Below are 16,861 nucleotides of genomic sequence, written 5' to 3'. Positions count from 1 at the left end.
AGCTAGGCAGGCTATATGAGTTGTCTTTAAAAGATAGCAATATACTGCTTTCAACTTTAAAGGGATTGTCGTGATCTTTATGTATTTTTTAATTTTGTAATACAGATGTTTAGGCATTCATCTGAGTTTGCTGTGCCTGATTCTGTTCTTTCTGAATGAGACATCACTTCACAATGCAACTGCTTTCAGATAAGCTATTGAGACTTGAGTTTTAACTACTGAGTGCTATTCTCAGATTTTTTATTTAGCAATGCAGATGTCAGGGATCTGTTATCTGGCCTTTGTTCTGCTGATTGGCTACTGGGAAGGAAAGGGGTGGTGACATCACTTCAACCTGCAGCACAGCAGTAAAGTGTGACTGAAGTCACAGAGCATAAGTCATATGGATGAGGCCACCTGCACTAGCAGAAAAAAAATTTAGACTTGGACAGCTCACCTGCTCACTGTGGAGCTGACATAAATGCCCAGAAGGTTAGGTGGTATAAGAAAAGTTAACCAAATCGGCCAGTGAAGCCTGGGAACATATATTGTATTTATAAGATTTATACAATGACCCCTGCCTCTTGAAATATGGCTTCTTAGGCAAATACCCTGGCACTGCTTATTTTTGGAAAACATCTTTAATTAGAAATCTTCTTAGATCCTCTCCTCTGTGTCTGTGTTAAAATGAGCAGTAGGTGTTACTGATGAGTGGGTCTACAAAAAGCTGCCCCACATCTGACCCTAATCCACCCTCTCCCAAAACAGCATATCGTTATTACTTAAATGCAAGCACCCAACCCGCCTCTCTCTGACATCACTAGTGGGGAGAGTGTGAGCATATAAATAAGCAACAGCCGCCAGAAGTAGGAGGCAGTGTCACTGTGGAAGTCTATATCCCTATCATGTATTTGTCCTTTTTAAAGCACTGTATATGTACATGGCACTGTCCATTTGAATGCAAACATTATTTTATTTAGAAAGCACAGATAAGCAACGCAGACTTTATTTTCTTTTTATTAAAAATTTGATGTAGTGCGTTCACAGAACGGCTTTAGACGTGTGGGTTCACAATTCATAACAAATAAAACCCCATTAATAGAAATACTAATGGAATGTAAGTGCCACTTTAACAGGAAGTCACTAAGAGAAATTAAAAAGCACCCTAAAGTCCCACCATAGCAGAATACACTGGTGCATCTGTGGATAAAAGAGAAGGGGAAATCTGTTAGACATGGTTTATGGAATACATCAATCGCAGTGCAGTAAAGTTGTCCTATTGGGGCAGTTAGAATTTTATGTGGATTTTGAAAGACAAGTGATACACTGAAGTAGCACTGTTCTACAAACAGGACCAACATTAATACGTACCAGAGTGGACAGCTATGTGTATGGGTACAGAGGTGACTAACAAGTCAATTAATGTGCTAATTATTTTGTCCAGTGTAGCGATTCAGGAGCTGTATATCAAGTTAGCCTTTTTTAGCTAAATATTATCAACGAGTAATGAGAAATGACCATGAACATGGTTGACCCACAGTACCCAATTTTTTTTTAAATATAGCATCAAGAATAACATTTAAATCAATTAATTAGGGGATAATGTGATTAATGATGGAGGACACAAGAAAAGCACATGCCATTGGAAAAACTACTTGAGAACCATTTTGGACCACATTTACCCTGCAAACATTCCCCTGTTAATTATAGCTAATTAAAGAGAGGTAGTCAAACTTTTCTAAAACTAACACAGAGTGTAGGGTTTGAGTAAGTAATAGGTTTTATATTGTTTTAGTCAGTGTGTGTGGTGCCAGTCGTTGTCAAGAAGAATAATGTTGACTTTACTTTTTGGGCTGCTTTGACCCTCTGGTTCTGGAACCTTCCAGTCCATCTTACGGCCCTTCTCGTACAGCCCTTTTAACACTTTGCGGAAGTTCTCTGGTTCTGTCCCATTACGGCTCAGTTCTAAGTACTTGCGATATAGCTGCAGAGCTGTCCTCGCATCCTCAATACTGTCATGAGTCTCCCCTTGTATCTTAAGGTCTGCAAAACAGCAATGGCTTATACTACAGAGGGAGGATCTTTTTAAAAGAAAACTTTTCCACCAGCTCATTGCAATTTCAGTGACAGAGGTAAACACAGCATCAGAAGGGGGAAAATGTATACATCTAAATTCAATGACAAAAAGAGGAAAGGAACACAGTGACCAAATAAGGAAACAAGATATACATGCCCATCATTGACAAAGCAATAGGAGCATAATGTACACATGCACGCCACTTCAAAGACAAAAAAAAAAAAAAAAAAGAGATGGAAGATGTGCACAAGGTTGGCTAAACAAGAGGTATATCCACCATTTCATTGTCAAAACAAGTGGAACAGGAGGTACATTCATCAATTCCCTGACAGAATAAGAGGAGCAGGAAGTACCAGAACTGCTTTCCTTCACAGAAAAAGAGGAGTCAGAAGGTCACAAACCAAAAAGCATGACACTAAACAAATAGTTTTTACCTAGAAAATACCAGGCCAGATACCGGAGAGAAATCATTCTTTTTCGAGGCATGTGAAACAAATGAACAGTGTCAATCACTTGGTCCTTTGGAACCTACAGGGAAGACATGGAACATAACATTCCATTTCCAGTCCTAATAGTTCATGTCCACTTTTGGTAATGCTAAACTTGAAGCAAACATACCATCAGGTTAATCACCCGAAAATCCTTCTGCAGCCCATGACCCACAAATTTCACTCCTACATCAATAAGGAAACGAAGTTTGAGATACGTAGATTTGAGCGTCGTCAGATGCTTGGATGAGATCTTTGCATCAAGGTCTCCAGGCTTGATCCCAGAGTACTGGGTAAGGTAGTCCACCACCTGCAAGCAAACAGCTCAGTTTACTTTACACATGATGCTTACCATTTAATTACTGCTTATCCTATTAATCACCTCACTGCCCCTTTCAGCTTAAAAAGTTTGCAAATAACAACCTTGTAAAAAAAAATAACACAACCTGTGCCTTGATGAATGCAATATTAAGGAGTATTTTTTAAAAATTTAATGTATTGTATATATTGTATTAAACCACACCTGTTCCTGGGTCGAGATATAGTCATCTATGAAAGGCACACCCTCATGAGGCCCTTGTCCTCTGACACAGGTGATGCGAGCCACTGACATCTGACTGGGTTTGATTGTAGATTTTGTACCATCACTTCGAAGTTCAGCCTCCTCCTGAAGAGATACAGAAAAAATACAGCAAATAATGAAATCCTTGTCACTGAGGGTAGCAATAATTATGTTATGGTGAATGAGCAAGAAAAATACCTCTGAGTTGCCAGGATAATCAGTGATAATCAGTTTCATCAGTTTCAGTGCCATACTGAACTGATTCTATGGGGTACAGAAATTCTGCAACTCTCCATTCATTTCTATGGTATTTCTATATCGGTATTTGTCAATGAGTAAAAGTGAAAATTCACCCTTTGATAAATATGCCCTTAAAAAATTCCGTTGAAATTAACGAAGAGTGGCAGAATTTCACTCTAGCAGAATGTAGCGAGCTCTAACTTCACTCTTGGATACATATATCCCTAAGCCTGCATATAAAAGCAGGCAGAGAATCAGCCAATCTGCAGGGTCTCTGCTCATGTGGCACTTTGGTGCAGAAACAATAAAATGTGCTTTGTGTGATTGCATCCAGGCCGAATGCAGACACATGAACGAAGTAAAGTCTGCGGATTAGCTGCCTTTATACACAGGCTGAGAATAAGGCCTGTGTGGCAGTTCCCTTAGGGCAGTTACACCTAACAACTATTAAAATGTTTGCTTTCGTTGGTCAACCTGCAGCTGGCTGATAAAAGTTAATCACTGGATTATTGCAATAGGTTACTGTTCGTGTGCAAATATGTCCACCTTATATAAATAAAAGCCCAGTGACCCTGTTGCACGTTTGTGGCCATTTTTAATTTCTGCACAACAAAAAAAAAAAAAAACCACAGCTGCACAGACGAAAATATTGGTATTGGTTTTAGGGCATTTTTATTTTTACAATAAAAGGAGGACAGGCAAGTCTACTAATAGCCTCTTTCCAGAAGAAGCGCTGACGTTGCTCACAATATACTCAAATTACCTGATTGAGAGTAACAAACTCTGCATCAAGTCCCACGAGCTCTCCTGACTGTGGCATTTCATTCAGTTGCAATGGAATGAAGGTGGCATGGCATTTTCGCTGTTTCCTTGCCAAAGAAGCTTCAGCTAACAAAACACTGGCTTCTATTGGGTTTTTAACTGCAATCAAACAGCACAGCACAAGTTAAAAAACAGATATCTGTACAGTAGGCCATAGAGAACCTAGTTCTAAACATAGCACCTATAAGTACAGCTTATATTCGGTTTACTCTCCCTACAGTTCATAATAGGTACCTCTATGGCTAAAAATGGTAACAGTGTTTCAGAAGTTTGGAACTTAGTTACTCACCTTTTATCAAGGATTTTCCATACAAAATTCCCCAAAGACCCCTTAACTCTACTATTAGGAAAGAAACCCCAAAAGTATACAAATTCGGCTCACAGGTTGAGCCAACATATATAATTGGCTGCAAGGTTAATCTTTGCCAGCAATTGGAAAAAAATAATCAGCATAGCTTCTAATGAAAAACTCTCATATATTTTGAAAAATGACATAGAAGCCTATGATAAAATCTGGCTACCTTGACTAGCCCATGAAAAGGATACTCAACTATTCATGGCTATACATGCTAGAACTATTGAAAATCCTTTTAAACACCAAAACCCACAGAACTTACAAGGAGTAAACACTCCCATTCTACCAAAACCTATGTTCCAGCCACTACAATTATGTTTTTTTTGTTTTTTTACTTGTTATTGTTCCTTACCTCTTTTTTTTACCCTTTTTTCTTATTTCTATTTTTCCATTTATAATTTCATTTACCAACTGTTTTGCTGAAGCAGAAAACTGCGCTAAGCAGTCTGCCAAATGTAAAATTAATAATAAAACCAATAAACATTGTCAGTTTAAAAAAAAAATGGTAACAGTGCTATGTGCTGGCAATATATGAAATTAGGCACCAAACACTATATAATAAGACTGAAAACTACTAAGTACCGCATGCTATATCAATGGATGTACATTTGTTTTACCAATAAAAAGACAGAAAAATATATATGTTTTAAAGTAAATTAGGTTTTCAGAATAATATTCCTTTAAGGCATCTTACTTGTTAAATTGTACTTTGAATACAGGTTTCTTTTCGTGTAAAATAGAATTGCGGGGACTTTCCATGTCATGTCAAACTGCACAGCCTCACACTTAAGAGGAAAAGAGAGTGATGATTAGATTTAAAAATCCTAGCTGCTTCCATTTAAAATGCAGCGAGAAGTGTGCACAGGAAGGATTTCAGTAGGAATACCCAATTGTGGCAATATTGCACACTAGGCGATACAAAGGATTATGGCATGCAAATGAGCACCCAAATGTCAATGTTGATGTTTGGCCTCCCGCTACCTGAATGACATACAGACTCTGCAAATGGTTAGCAGCATCTGTGCAACATTTACCATAACAAGCTACAGCAAATAAGAGGAAGAACATGTACAGCATAGTCATGAAAGTGATTACTGCATGCATTACATTGTTATCTGAACTGCACATTAATGCAATGAATCGGCATAACAATGCCTACCCCTTGGGCACACATGGATGAGACACAGCAAGATGTATCATTTGCATAAGCTAGCTCCTATAATGGTGATTTGCACTGGAAAAATGATTGCATGGCTGCATTCATAAATAACAACCTTCACCGTCATGCAGCATTAAAGTGCTCATGACAAAAAGCAAGAGCCAGTTAGCAGCTAGATGAATGGCACTGCTTTGAGTTGGATCCCTTACTAACATTTAAACTGGATAAATATATCAGAGAAAATGTGAGTAAAACATATGACAAAAACACATAAAAAACAATATATATCTCTTCCCAATGATGGCAATGGCCAGTGCAGCAAATAGCCCATCTACCCAAAAACACATTCTAGATTACCGAGATCACTGCTACAAGTATTGCCAAGTATTGATAGAGTAACTATCAATATTTAAAAGGTTTCCTGCTTCAGGACATACTTAATAATGATCTGCTAATACAGTGCCTATAAATCATGTACAGATCAAGCTTTGTGATTGTGTTACATGGAATACTCCACATGGTTTCTCGCTATCTTACCTTATCCACAGGCTCTATAAGAAAATCATTGAAAAGGTACCATTGCTGGTGTGTGACTCCCTAAAGAGAAACAAACTCAAATGAGGAAAACCCAAGACCCATACAGGCAGGTTACTACATATGTTATATGCTATATGTTATTCCAGGGATGACTGGACACATTCTGCTGCAATTAACTAAACGTCAATCCCTGTTCAGTTTATGGTACTTGGATGGGAGACACTGTGCAATGCAATGGCAATAATGTGAAACTTATTTTATTCCAAGAGATTAAAGAAGCATAATGTGATTTGTACAATAATGTGTTAAATCAGAAGTGACCTCAGGGCATGGGGTGCAGGTTACACATTGGGTGTCTCCTATGCTACAGATAAACAGTTTTTTTTTTTTCTTTGCCTTACCTCTTTCCTCTGATGGTATGTCTCACCCACTTTTATATGAGCCACCAAGCTGCCACCAGTACGTGGGTCCAAGATATGAACTACAGTGGCCATGAGATCATACACATTTGTGGACTCATCTTTGTCGTCATCTGACTGTAGCAGCTGTAGAACGAAGAAAACAAAGAAGCAATGAGGGCATTTTTAAATCAAGATATATAAGTATTTACAAAACAGTAACTATGGTAAGACTTTTTTCCTGAGTTAAACAAGGGTGCTCCAATGTTTGTTAATTGCTGCCTTGTTGCTTGGTACAAGCCAAACAAGCTTCCCACTATTTAGATATAAAATTAGCCACTAGGTGGCATTTTACATTAGTATATGTATGAGATATCTTGTCAGAGCAAATGTGGCTGCTTCCACTGATAAGACTAAGCATGCATATGCAGATATATATATATATATATATATATATATATATATATATATATATATATATATATGGAAAATGCATGCAAGTAGGCACTCACGTTTATCAATGTCGAAATATGCCTGGGTGCAGTATAGTATAAATAGTATAGTCCAAAATAGATGCCGCACTCACAGGACTTAGTGGAAATAAAGAAATGTTTATTTGATGGAAAACACGTCAAACTAACGTTTCGGCCGCACCCTATGAACTCTAGATTGGCGCCAAATAGGGTTTAAGAGTGGGTTTGTAATTTGTTTGTGCACTTTGAGAAAGGCTGTGGATGCGGCCGAAACGTTAGTTTGACGTGTTTTCCATCAAATAAACATTTCTTTATTTCCACTAAGTCCTGTGAGTGCGGCATCTATTTTGGACTATATATATATATATATATATATATATATATATATATGCCATATATTTTACACTAAATATTTCTAGGAATATTATGTAAGAAGTAAACCTGTGAATAATGGCAACTAAATATGTCAATATCTAAAAAATAGTTTAAGATTAAAATTTCAATACATGACATAAAAATACCAATTCAGCTTGTGCCACTAATATTATAAATCAGGTCCCGTGTATTCAGGAGTCAGTTATACACCACTAAAATCAGTCTCTAGTTGGCACTGTCTGAGCAGCTACCCTAGCTGTGGATTACAAGGTACTAAAAGCCCTACTGGTTTTTAACTTTTTTTGGAAGTGGAAAAGACCCCTGCCCCTTTACCAACTGAAGCCCATGAGGCCTGTTGCCTGCTGCGTTTGGCTGTGTAACGTCTATTTCCAATTTTCCTAATGCTTTCCATAATAAAAAAAAAAGTACATGGATTTTATCAGTGATAAAACTTATTACTGTTTTTGTAAATTATATGTGAAAAGATGACTGCTACTGTATTTATATTTACTATTAACACAAGCAAGCATATCAGCAATGCAGCACAAACATGGACATAATTTTTTTTACAAAAAAAACCCCACTGCATACCACTTTCCAGCTCATTTCCGAAACACACATGCCAGTTTGAACTAGCTGGTGAAACTGTCACATACTATGTATAACAATGTTCCCGAAATGAAATAAAATTTAAAACTATTTTTGATGACAAAATCCTCTGCCACAATAGCAGAAAGGCTTGGCATGTAAAAGGATGTGCTAAAGATGTACTTTTGATTGGTCCTTGTTATGTTAGGTAAAGCTGTTGCAAAAATCGATTGCCTTAGGCTTAACCCTATAAATGCAATGTAAACAGTGCTGCTCACCTCCTCATTCTCCATGCAGTTCAGAACCTCCAACCCTTTGGTCTTGGAAAGCTTCATTTTGAGAGAACAAGGCACCCAGACATTGCGAAGCTCTTCTACTGAAGGGATAAAGGTTGGTGGTGGCACTCCTGTATTATTGAGATCATCCCTGGCAAGCAAAAATAATTGTAACATTTAAATCTGTTCTGTACTTTGTGAGTACTGTCCTATTATCTATATTCTTATAAGCACAGATATATAAAGTTTATCCTTTTAATAATATATTTTAAAGCAGTAAAATGCCTTACTATCATCAAAACACATATTTAGTTACAGACAATATGAAATCTAGTAAACGCTCTCTGTTTTGGAAACTTCTTTGTTTTTTTTCTACAACCATTATAGTCACTTTTTGGGGTAACGCTGCAAATATTTCCTAGCACATAAGTTATAGATAAGCACTCAAGATCCTAGCCAGTGTCACCAAGCTGGAAAAACTCCTTCTTTTCTTAGTAATCAGATCCAAAATCTTAATTTGTTTACCAAAATGATAAGCCTTAATTAATTTACTTTTGTAGCAAGAAACGTCACCGCATTAAAAAGGAATAATGGACGATGTACTAAAAACACTATGGGAACCAGTATGATCTCCAAACACATAGGTTAAGAATCTATGCTTTAGCTAAGGCTCATGGTGCACAGGAAGATTAGCTGCCTAATCTCCTCAAAATAGTCCAAGCAGCACATCAGTCATCCTGGTTCTGCCATTACTTCAATACCTATTATTACTTTCACCCTGTATGTGAGATGAATGCATGCACATACCCACAGAAAATGAGAAAAATGCACCTTAAAGGAACAGTAACACCAAAAAATGAAAGAGTTTTAAAGTAAAAGAAATATAATGTACTGTTGCCCTGCACTGGTAAAAGTTGTGTGTTTGCTACAGTAACTCTACTATAGTTTATATAAATAAGCTGCTGTGTAGCCATGGGGGCAGCCATTCAAGCTGGAAAAAAGGAGAAAAGGCACAGGTTACAGAGCAGATAACGGATAAGCTCTGTAGAATACAATAGTGTTTTATCTGTTATCTGCTAAGTGCCTGTGCCTTTTCTCCTTTGAATGGCTGCCCCCATGGCTACACAGCTGCATTCTTTATATAAACCACAGTAGTGTTTCTGAGGCAAACACACCAGTTGTACCAATGCAGGGCAGCAGAAAAATTATATTGGAATTTCTTTTATACATTTGAATTTTTTGGTGTTACTGTTCCTTTAAAAAGGTGCAAATAAAAATTAATATAACTGACTTTGGCAGCTGGGCAGCTGTACTTACCAGTCTCCAATGTTTTTCTCATTAGTGTTAGCACTGGGGAAATTCAGATCAGCTTTTCGAAGAGCTTTTTTAAATGCATGCTAGTAAGAAAAAAATAAGGACAACAGATGAAGTGGTCACCTACCCCTAATGTAGTAATAACCAACCAGTGGCTTCCAAGCAACATGTTGCTCACCAACCCATTGAATGTTGCTCCCAATGGCCCAAAGCCGGTGCCTTTTTTAAAATTCCTGGTTGGAAACCCACACAGGAGCTACAAATAGCCAATCACAGCCCATATTTTGCACCCTTAGAAACCTTTTGCATGCTTGTGTTGGTCTCCAGCTTGTTTGACATTTGAATATGGCTCACGGATAAAAAAAAGTTTAAGGGCCCCTGCGATAAGGGTATACAATAAACAACTTGAATCCTGTATCTTAAACAAATTAAATATTGTTCTGCATTTGCTGAAAGATTTTAAAGGTCATTTACTACGTGTACACAGACCCGAGCCCCCCAATCAATACAGTGATGTCTGTTGCCTTTATATAGACTCTCCCCAAGGCTGTATTTATACAGCTAGTAATAAAAAATCCTGCTGGATATACTTGTTTGTTTAATATAAAAATGTGCCTGTTATAGGAGTAAAGTTATTTATATCTGTACCTCTGCCTGAGCGCGCCAAAAATCTGCCTCCTTAGTGCTGTTCACCTCACAGTTTATGACAAGCACATCTGGTAAGCAGCGTATATTCCGGGTCTGAACCTGTGTCATAAAACAAATTAATGAGCAGTTCAATTCTATAAAAACATTTTCAAATAGGACACCACACATTTGATTACTTTTTTGTATCACTATTTTCTAATGTGTATACTTTTAAGAAATGTCTTAAATGTATTAGTTTCAGTTTCATCATTCTTTAAACTCTGTGAGACAGGCTGCCAACTTTTTAAACAGTTAAAATGATACATTAGTTGCTACATTTCTCAGCAGCATCAAGGAAATGGCAGCAATTAATGTATCCATTGTAACTTTTGCTCTGTGGAAAGGTTGGAAGGAATGCTTAGTAAGGAAAGAAGTTCCTGCTGAGCATTGTATAAATGTACAGTATATATGTCAAACTGGAACAGTTTAGTGATCAGTTTTTACTGCAATGTAGGGTTTAAATTCAGTTTGGTACTTGAGCAGTTTGGTACTTTAATTTTTTTCTGGTGGGTTCAATGTTTGGCTGAGCACAGAAATTAAGGATCCCTTAATACATACCCTAATATATAAAAATTGAGTTTGTTCAGCGTTGTAACAAATATTACTCTGTGGCCAACTGCCATGTCCATAACAGAATATATGCTTGCTTTTAGAATCCAATTTGGAGCAGCTTTCTAATATACATGAAATATCTTAGTTGTAAAGGTTATTTGTAATTGCTGTTGAAAGCAATTCCTTTTCTTTTCTGTTCTCAGGATCTAAAAGAATGTAGCAGAAGGAAGCTGTTTCAGGGGTCAGAGCCACGAGCGCAGAGAATGTAAAGAGACAAATATTGGCTTTACAATGTAAAATCAAATACATTTCAAATAAATCAATTAAACATGTTAATGAAAAATAAATAAAATTATATATATCACGTCAGTTGTACACGCAATTACACAAAGTTGTTGAACTACAAGACCCTTGGTGCTGGCTGTGATTTAATTATATATATATATATATATATATATATATATTGTATTTCCGTGCACAAGGTAGCGTGACTGGAGTGAGGTGCTGTTCTGAATGAAAGTTGCTTAGAATTATATTTACTTTCAGTAAATGCGCTTTGGGTCCCACGGGAGAAAAGCGCTTTACAAATGTTTTGTTGTTGTTGTTGTAAAGTTAATAAGTGAATAACAACAGAGTTGGCGCTCGTTGTAAAGTTATCTGTACAGATATAGGAAACCAGATATCCAGAAAGCTTCAAATTGCAGGAATGTCATTCTATTTAAAGTAAAATAATTCTCACTTTTAGAAATGATTTTTCGATAATAATAAAACCATGCCTTGTACTTGATGGTAAGTAAGATGCATGTTAAATGTTTTTAACAGGTATGGTGATCCAAATTACAGAAAGATCCCTTACCTAGAAAACCCAAGGTCCCAAAATTTTTAAATAATAGATCTTATACCTATAAACTGCAACTGAAATCAGTATTGGTGTGTCCCTTTTGGACTCCTAGTACAATGTAGGACAAATCAGCTCTCTGCAAGCAAAGATTTTAATTGCCACAATTCCTTGCATCTGTTATTCAGATATTTAGGAGATGCTCATATCATTCATTAAATAGGTCCCAATATAAACAGCTGATGTTACTCTATAATAAGCAGTTCATATAAACAGCTAAAATTAATAATTAATATGCTAAGTCAGTCAGTTCATTTGGGGCAGAGGAATTTACATTAAGTAAATAGTTGGAACCAAGGGAGAGACAGACGTTGCTTTCAATACAAATTACATTTTCCCAAAAAATTTACCTCACCTTTTCAATAAATGTTCAGGATAACATTTTCTTTCACTAGACAATTTTTTTTTTGATGTTCATATTCTGTTTTACTGGTCTTCAAAGGTATCAAACTGCACAGTAATACCGGCACAACAGGACTTATTTAAGCGGGATAAACTTATTTAGCTACTATTAAAAATCAGCAGGGTTTATCCCGCTTAAACAAGTCCTGTGCCGGTATTTTTATGTTATTTGGATCGTGGTGGAGAGTGCCAAAGTCTCTCTAAATACTGTGCAGAGTGGAAAGGCCAGGGTGTGCTGGTGAGTGTGGATTATCAAACTGCACAGTCCATATTTGATATATTTTCCTATTTTTATCGAAGAGCTGGTTAGTGCCACTCAACAGTACAACATAAAGTTACCAACCAATTAAATTTCTGCCACCAAACGATATGCTTCACAATATTCTGCTTGTGGCCCACTAACTTTACTAGTGGAATCATGTCTCATACATGCTTATAATGAAGAAAAAATGTTGTACATAAAAATTTAAGGTACTTCCTGAACATACTGTGGGCTGGTACTTCTCACAGTTCTCACACCAAGCCTGCGTGCTCTGCTCCAGACAGATACTTCTCCTTAGCACCTCTACAAACTCAAAGTCCTGTGGGGCTTTATCTAAAAAAAAAAAAAATGAAATGTGAAAGATATTGAAATTGAATGGTTTATTTGGGGGGATAAAAATAGGCAGTATTAAAAAAGGCCTTTGAACAAAACTTAAAATGGCTGCAGGGGTGATTTGGGTATTGCTACCACCTGAGGCAGCAACCGTGATGCCCCAACCCCCCCCCCCCCCCCCTTTTGCTTAGGACTGGTTTGGGGGGTGGGCACATTGCTACTTGCAATGGAATTGCACTCTCTGCACTAAAATATCTGAATTTCTGTTTTAAAAACAGAAGTAGGTCTCTTAAAGTTACCAGAGGAGGCAAAGCCATTACAAGAGTAGAGTATGCTGCAGACCTAGTAACTCATAGCAGCCAATCAGAGCCATGCTGAAGGCCTGTGAAGCAACCTGCTAAATGGTTGCTATTGATGACTAGACCTGGATGGAACATATTATAAACCATTTATTACATTCTCCATTATTTATGATTAGAAACAAATATTTTCTTCAGCAAAACTGAAAGAAACGTAATTGGTGTCCAATGGCCTGCCTCAGTCCTCAGTAATAAATAATGTGAACAGTCATGGGGCATTTTACTAAAGTGCAACCGCTCCCATATATTTCCCTTATAGCACATTGCACTATATTGACTATATTTTCAGGGGGGAAAAGGGGGTTGCACTGTGCAGTGATATAAAATGAACTCATTAATTAGTATGCAACTTTATTATCTGTGTGAGTTTTCCACTTTTAGCCAACAGCCCTCCATGTATAATGTAAAGGTTACACAGCAGAATGTCGGTAGCATCTGTGGATTCTCATTTCAAGCCACAAATAAGTTTTACATACCATTACTGTTTGTCTCTGGGTAGGATAGAGTAAAGAGCAGGGTTGTAGAGACACGCACAGTTTCTTTGCCACAGCGGCACATGCTGCAGTTTTCTACTTCGCACCCAAACAGCTGTCCAATCACAGAGCCCCCTGAGGAAGCGAAAGAGCTGTAGGGGTAGTAAAGTGCAAATATGTCAGGGCACCTAATATCCAAATGCTGTGATTACAGAATTATGCTGCCAATGGAACTGTACAACAGGCGTGTGTTAAAACATTTAAACCAAAAAGTTTTTAAAAAGCATTCATATGAATCTTTGTCTCATATGTTAACTGATACTGCAGACATATAGATATAAGGATCAATAAAGGTTTAGTAGCAATTTGTGAAATAATTCAGTCACAGCTGACTGAATAAAAAAGCAAAGTAAAATACAAGTATTGTATTGCTTCCCTCTTATCTGACGTAAAGCTTTTTATACTAATATATAATCTCGCTCTGTCTGCTATATACACTTTTTGCATTAGAGTGCAGACTGGAGATATATATTTTATATGTGGTTTGTCCCTGAAGAAGAGTACTGTTTGTACTCAAAACTTTGGAGTTTTTTCAATAAACTTTTTTTCTTTTGCACCAAGTCCCTGAGTGTGCGGTACTCTTTCTCTATATATGTCTTTTTTATTACCTGCACTCAGGGCTGTTATTTTGGTGACGGGTGTGCTCCACTCCTTTTTTTAAAAAGGCATGAAACCCGGGTGCTATCCAAGCTTAGAAATACACAAAATCAAATCAAAATACACAGGTATTATTAGTAAGAAAAAAAACGTAACTAGTAAAAAGTCCTCAGGACAGCACCTCACTCCAAAATGCTAATAAATAGCCGCCCATGTGCACAGAATAAAAAATACAAAATAAAACACAGCCAGCACCAAGGGGCTTACAGTTCAAAACAATCTCAAGTGTACTGCATGTACACTATATTAAGACCCTGTAATAAAATTACCTTCGGTGCGGCGGGGACGCCCGCCGCACCATCGGCAGGGACGCCTGCTGCGCCGCTCCTCTAGCCGGCTCCTTCCTAATGCGCGCGTGCCGCGCACGTCGGCTATTTAAAGGCGCAGGCACGCTGGCGCGTGACGTCAGCGCGCAATGGCGCCAAATTTGAAAAATTAAAGGGGTATTTAAAGGGGTTTTCTGGAATGCTTATTTGCCCGTGATAGGTTTATTTCTGGTGCCTATATCTGTGCTTTAAGCTCCTACTTATTGCTGATTCCTGTTTTGACCCTGCCTGGCTTTGACTATTCTGAATATCTGTATCCTGACCCGTGCCTGTTTTTCACTACTGATTCTGCTTAATCCTTCTGACTGATTACCCGGTGTGACCCTTGCCTGCCTGACGTTCCTCGCTATCAGCCTGCCTCGACCCGGTCTGTCTGACATCGTATCTGCTAACTCCAGTCTGTACCGTGACCGTTGGCCTTAAGACTTTTTATACTGTCGTGCCCCATTGCTGGCCAGAACTCCTGCCCTGCACCTCTCGTTTAAGTCCAGGTGGCATCTGAGTAGCTGAGGGCTCCTCCCGAAGCCAAAGGCGGTCACACTGACACACCTTACTGACCACCTTACTTCAACGCCTAGAGGAACAAGAGCAGAAACAGAACTATCTTCTGCAGGGTTTCCACAATCTGACCCGTAAGCTGGAGACTCCTCAGCAGTCCAGTCCTGTATCTTCTCCTCCGGTAGGTTCTACTTCCATGTGGGGTAACACCTTTAGGCCCCAAGAACCTAAGATTGCCTTCCCCGATAAATTCTGTGGGGACCGATCTAAATTTTTTTATATTTAAAGAGGCTTGTAAGCTATACCTTAGTTTCTTCCCTCATTCTTTCTCTACTGATGAGGAAAGAGTAAGGTTTGTAATGACCCTCCTTCAAGGTGACCCTCAAATTTGGGCCCTCAGATTGCCCACCGCTGACCCAGCCCGTTCCTCCTTAGACAATTTCTTTGACTCCATGGCGATTCTCTACGATGACCCGGATCGTGCATCCACTGCCGACGCCGCGATTCGTAGGCTTCGTCAGGGGAAATGCGATGTGGAGGTGTATTGCACTGAATTCCGTCGGTGGGCAGTGGAAACTGGCTGGAATGACATGGCCTTGCGCAGTCAGTTTCGTATAGGCTTGTCTGATTCTATCAAGGATAGTCTGGTCAACTATCCCCTATCTTCCAACCTGGATGACCTCATGTCTTTAGCCATCCAGGTAGATAGGAGACAGAGGGAAAGAAGGGGTGAGAAATTCGTTCTAATTTTTCCAGCTCTTCTAAAGCTGTGTCTAACTTTGAATGTCCTGGTCCCTCCGTACCTTTACCTCTGGAGGAACCCATGCAATTGGGTGTTTCCCGCTTATCTCCTGAGGAAAAGGTTCGCAGGCGTTCCCAAGTGTTGTGTTTATACTGTGGGGAGAAAGGTCATTTCTTAAATCAATGTCCTAAGAGGCCGGGAAACTCCCAAGCCTAAATGGAGAAGGGGAGCTCCATTTGGGTGCAGGTGTTTCCTCTCCCCTATCTGCCTCTAGGATTTTGATTCCGGTCAAACTGACCTGGCCTAAGGGCTCTATTAATTTAACTGCTTTCGTGGATTCAGGGGCGGAGGGTAATTTCCTGGATGCTGCTTTTGCAGCTAAACATCATATTCCTCTAATACCTCTAAGTACCCCCCTGAGAGTTTTAGCAGTGGATAAGAGATCCCTAGGGTCAGGTATAGTCTCCAAGAAGTCTATGTTATTATCTATGTGTGTTAACAATCATCATTGTGAGGAGATAGCTTTTTTTCTCATTGAAGGCGCTTCTTCGCCTCTCATTTTGGGGTTGCCATGGCTCCGGGCTCATAATCCCCTTATTGATTGGGTATCTGGGGAGATTATTCAGTGGGGTTCTAATTGTGGGGGGGTCTGTACTCCTTCGGTAGTAGCAACTACCTCACTAGAGGGTTTACCTGCAACTTATTCTGAATATTCTGATGTGTTTTCCAAAAAAGCTGCAGAAACATTACCCCCACATAGGCAGTATGACTGCCCAATTGACCTTATCCCTGGCTCTACCCCTCCTCGTGGTCGAACTTATCCTCTTTCCTTGCCGGAGGCCCAGGTAATGAAAGAATATATTAATGAAAATTTACAAAGAGGTTTTATTAGACCCTCTAGTTCTCCTGCCGGGGCAGGTTTTTTTTTTGTAGGTAAGAAAGACGGTAGTCTACGCCCTTGTATTGATTA

At 38.6% G+C, this 16,861-nt stretch overlaps 1 protein-coding gene across 1 annotated transcript in view; it reads right to left on the bottom strand.

Moving 5' to 3' along the window:
* Positions 1-978: 978 nt before the first annotated feature.
* Positions 979-16,861, bottom strand: part of pan2 (poly(A) specific ribonuclease subunit PAN2) — a 29,475-nt gene continuing 13,592 nt past the window's right edge. The window contains exons 13-26 of the mRNA XM_002934530.5: positions 13,612-13,760; positions 12,670-12,776; positions 10,291-10,389; positions 9,646-9,725; positions 8,332-8,479; positions 6,621-6,764; positions 6,220-6,279; positions 5,218-5,308; positions 4,110-4,267; positions 3,068-3,211; positions 2,675-2,854; positions 2,491-2,584; positions 1,825-2,022; positions 979-1,179 (exon numbers count right to left, since the gene is read on the bottom strand). Of these exons, the coding sequence (XP_002934576.3) occupies positions 1,145-1,179; positions 1,825-2,022; positions 2,491-2,584; positions 2,675-2,854; positions 3,068-3,211; positions 4,110-4,267; positions 5,218-5,308; positions 6,220-6,279; positions 6,621-6,764; positions 8,332-8,479; positions 9,646-9,725; positions 10,291-10,389; positions 12,670-12,776; positions 13,612-13,760 (1,687 nt within the window). The 3' untranslated portion in view covers positions 979-1,144. The remainder of the gene's footprint in view (positions 1,180-1,824; positions 2,023-2,490; positions 2,585-2,674; positions 2,855-3,067; positions 3,212-4,109; positions 4,268-5,217; positions 5,309-6,219; positions 6,280-6,620; positions 6,765-8,331; positions 8,480-9,645; positions 9,726-10,290; positions 10,390-12,669; positions 12,777-13,611; positions 13,761-16,861) is intronic.

This window comes from Xenopus tropicalis, chromosome 2 (genome assembly GCF_000004195.4).
Source record: "Xenopus tropicalis strain Nigerian chromosome 2, UCB_Xtro_10.0, whole genome shotgun sequence".
Classification (NCBI taxonomy): Eukaryota; Metazoa; Chordata; class Amphibia; order Anura; family Pipidae; genus Xenopus; species Xenopus tropicalis.
The sequence above is the reverse complement of the archived record's forward strand: the minus strand, read 5'-3'. Positions and strand labels throughout refer to the sequence as shown.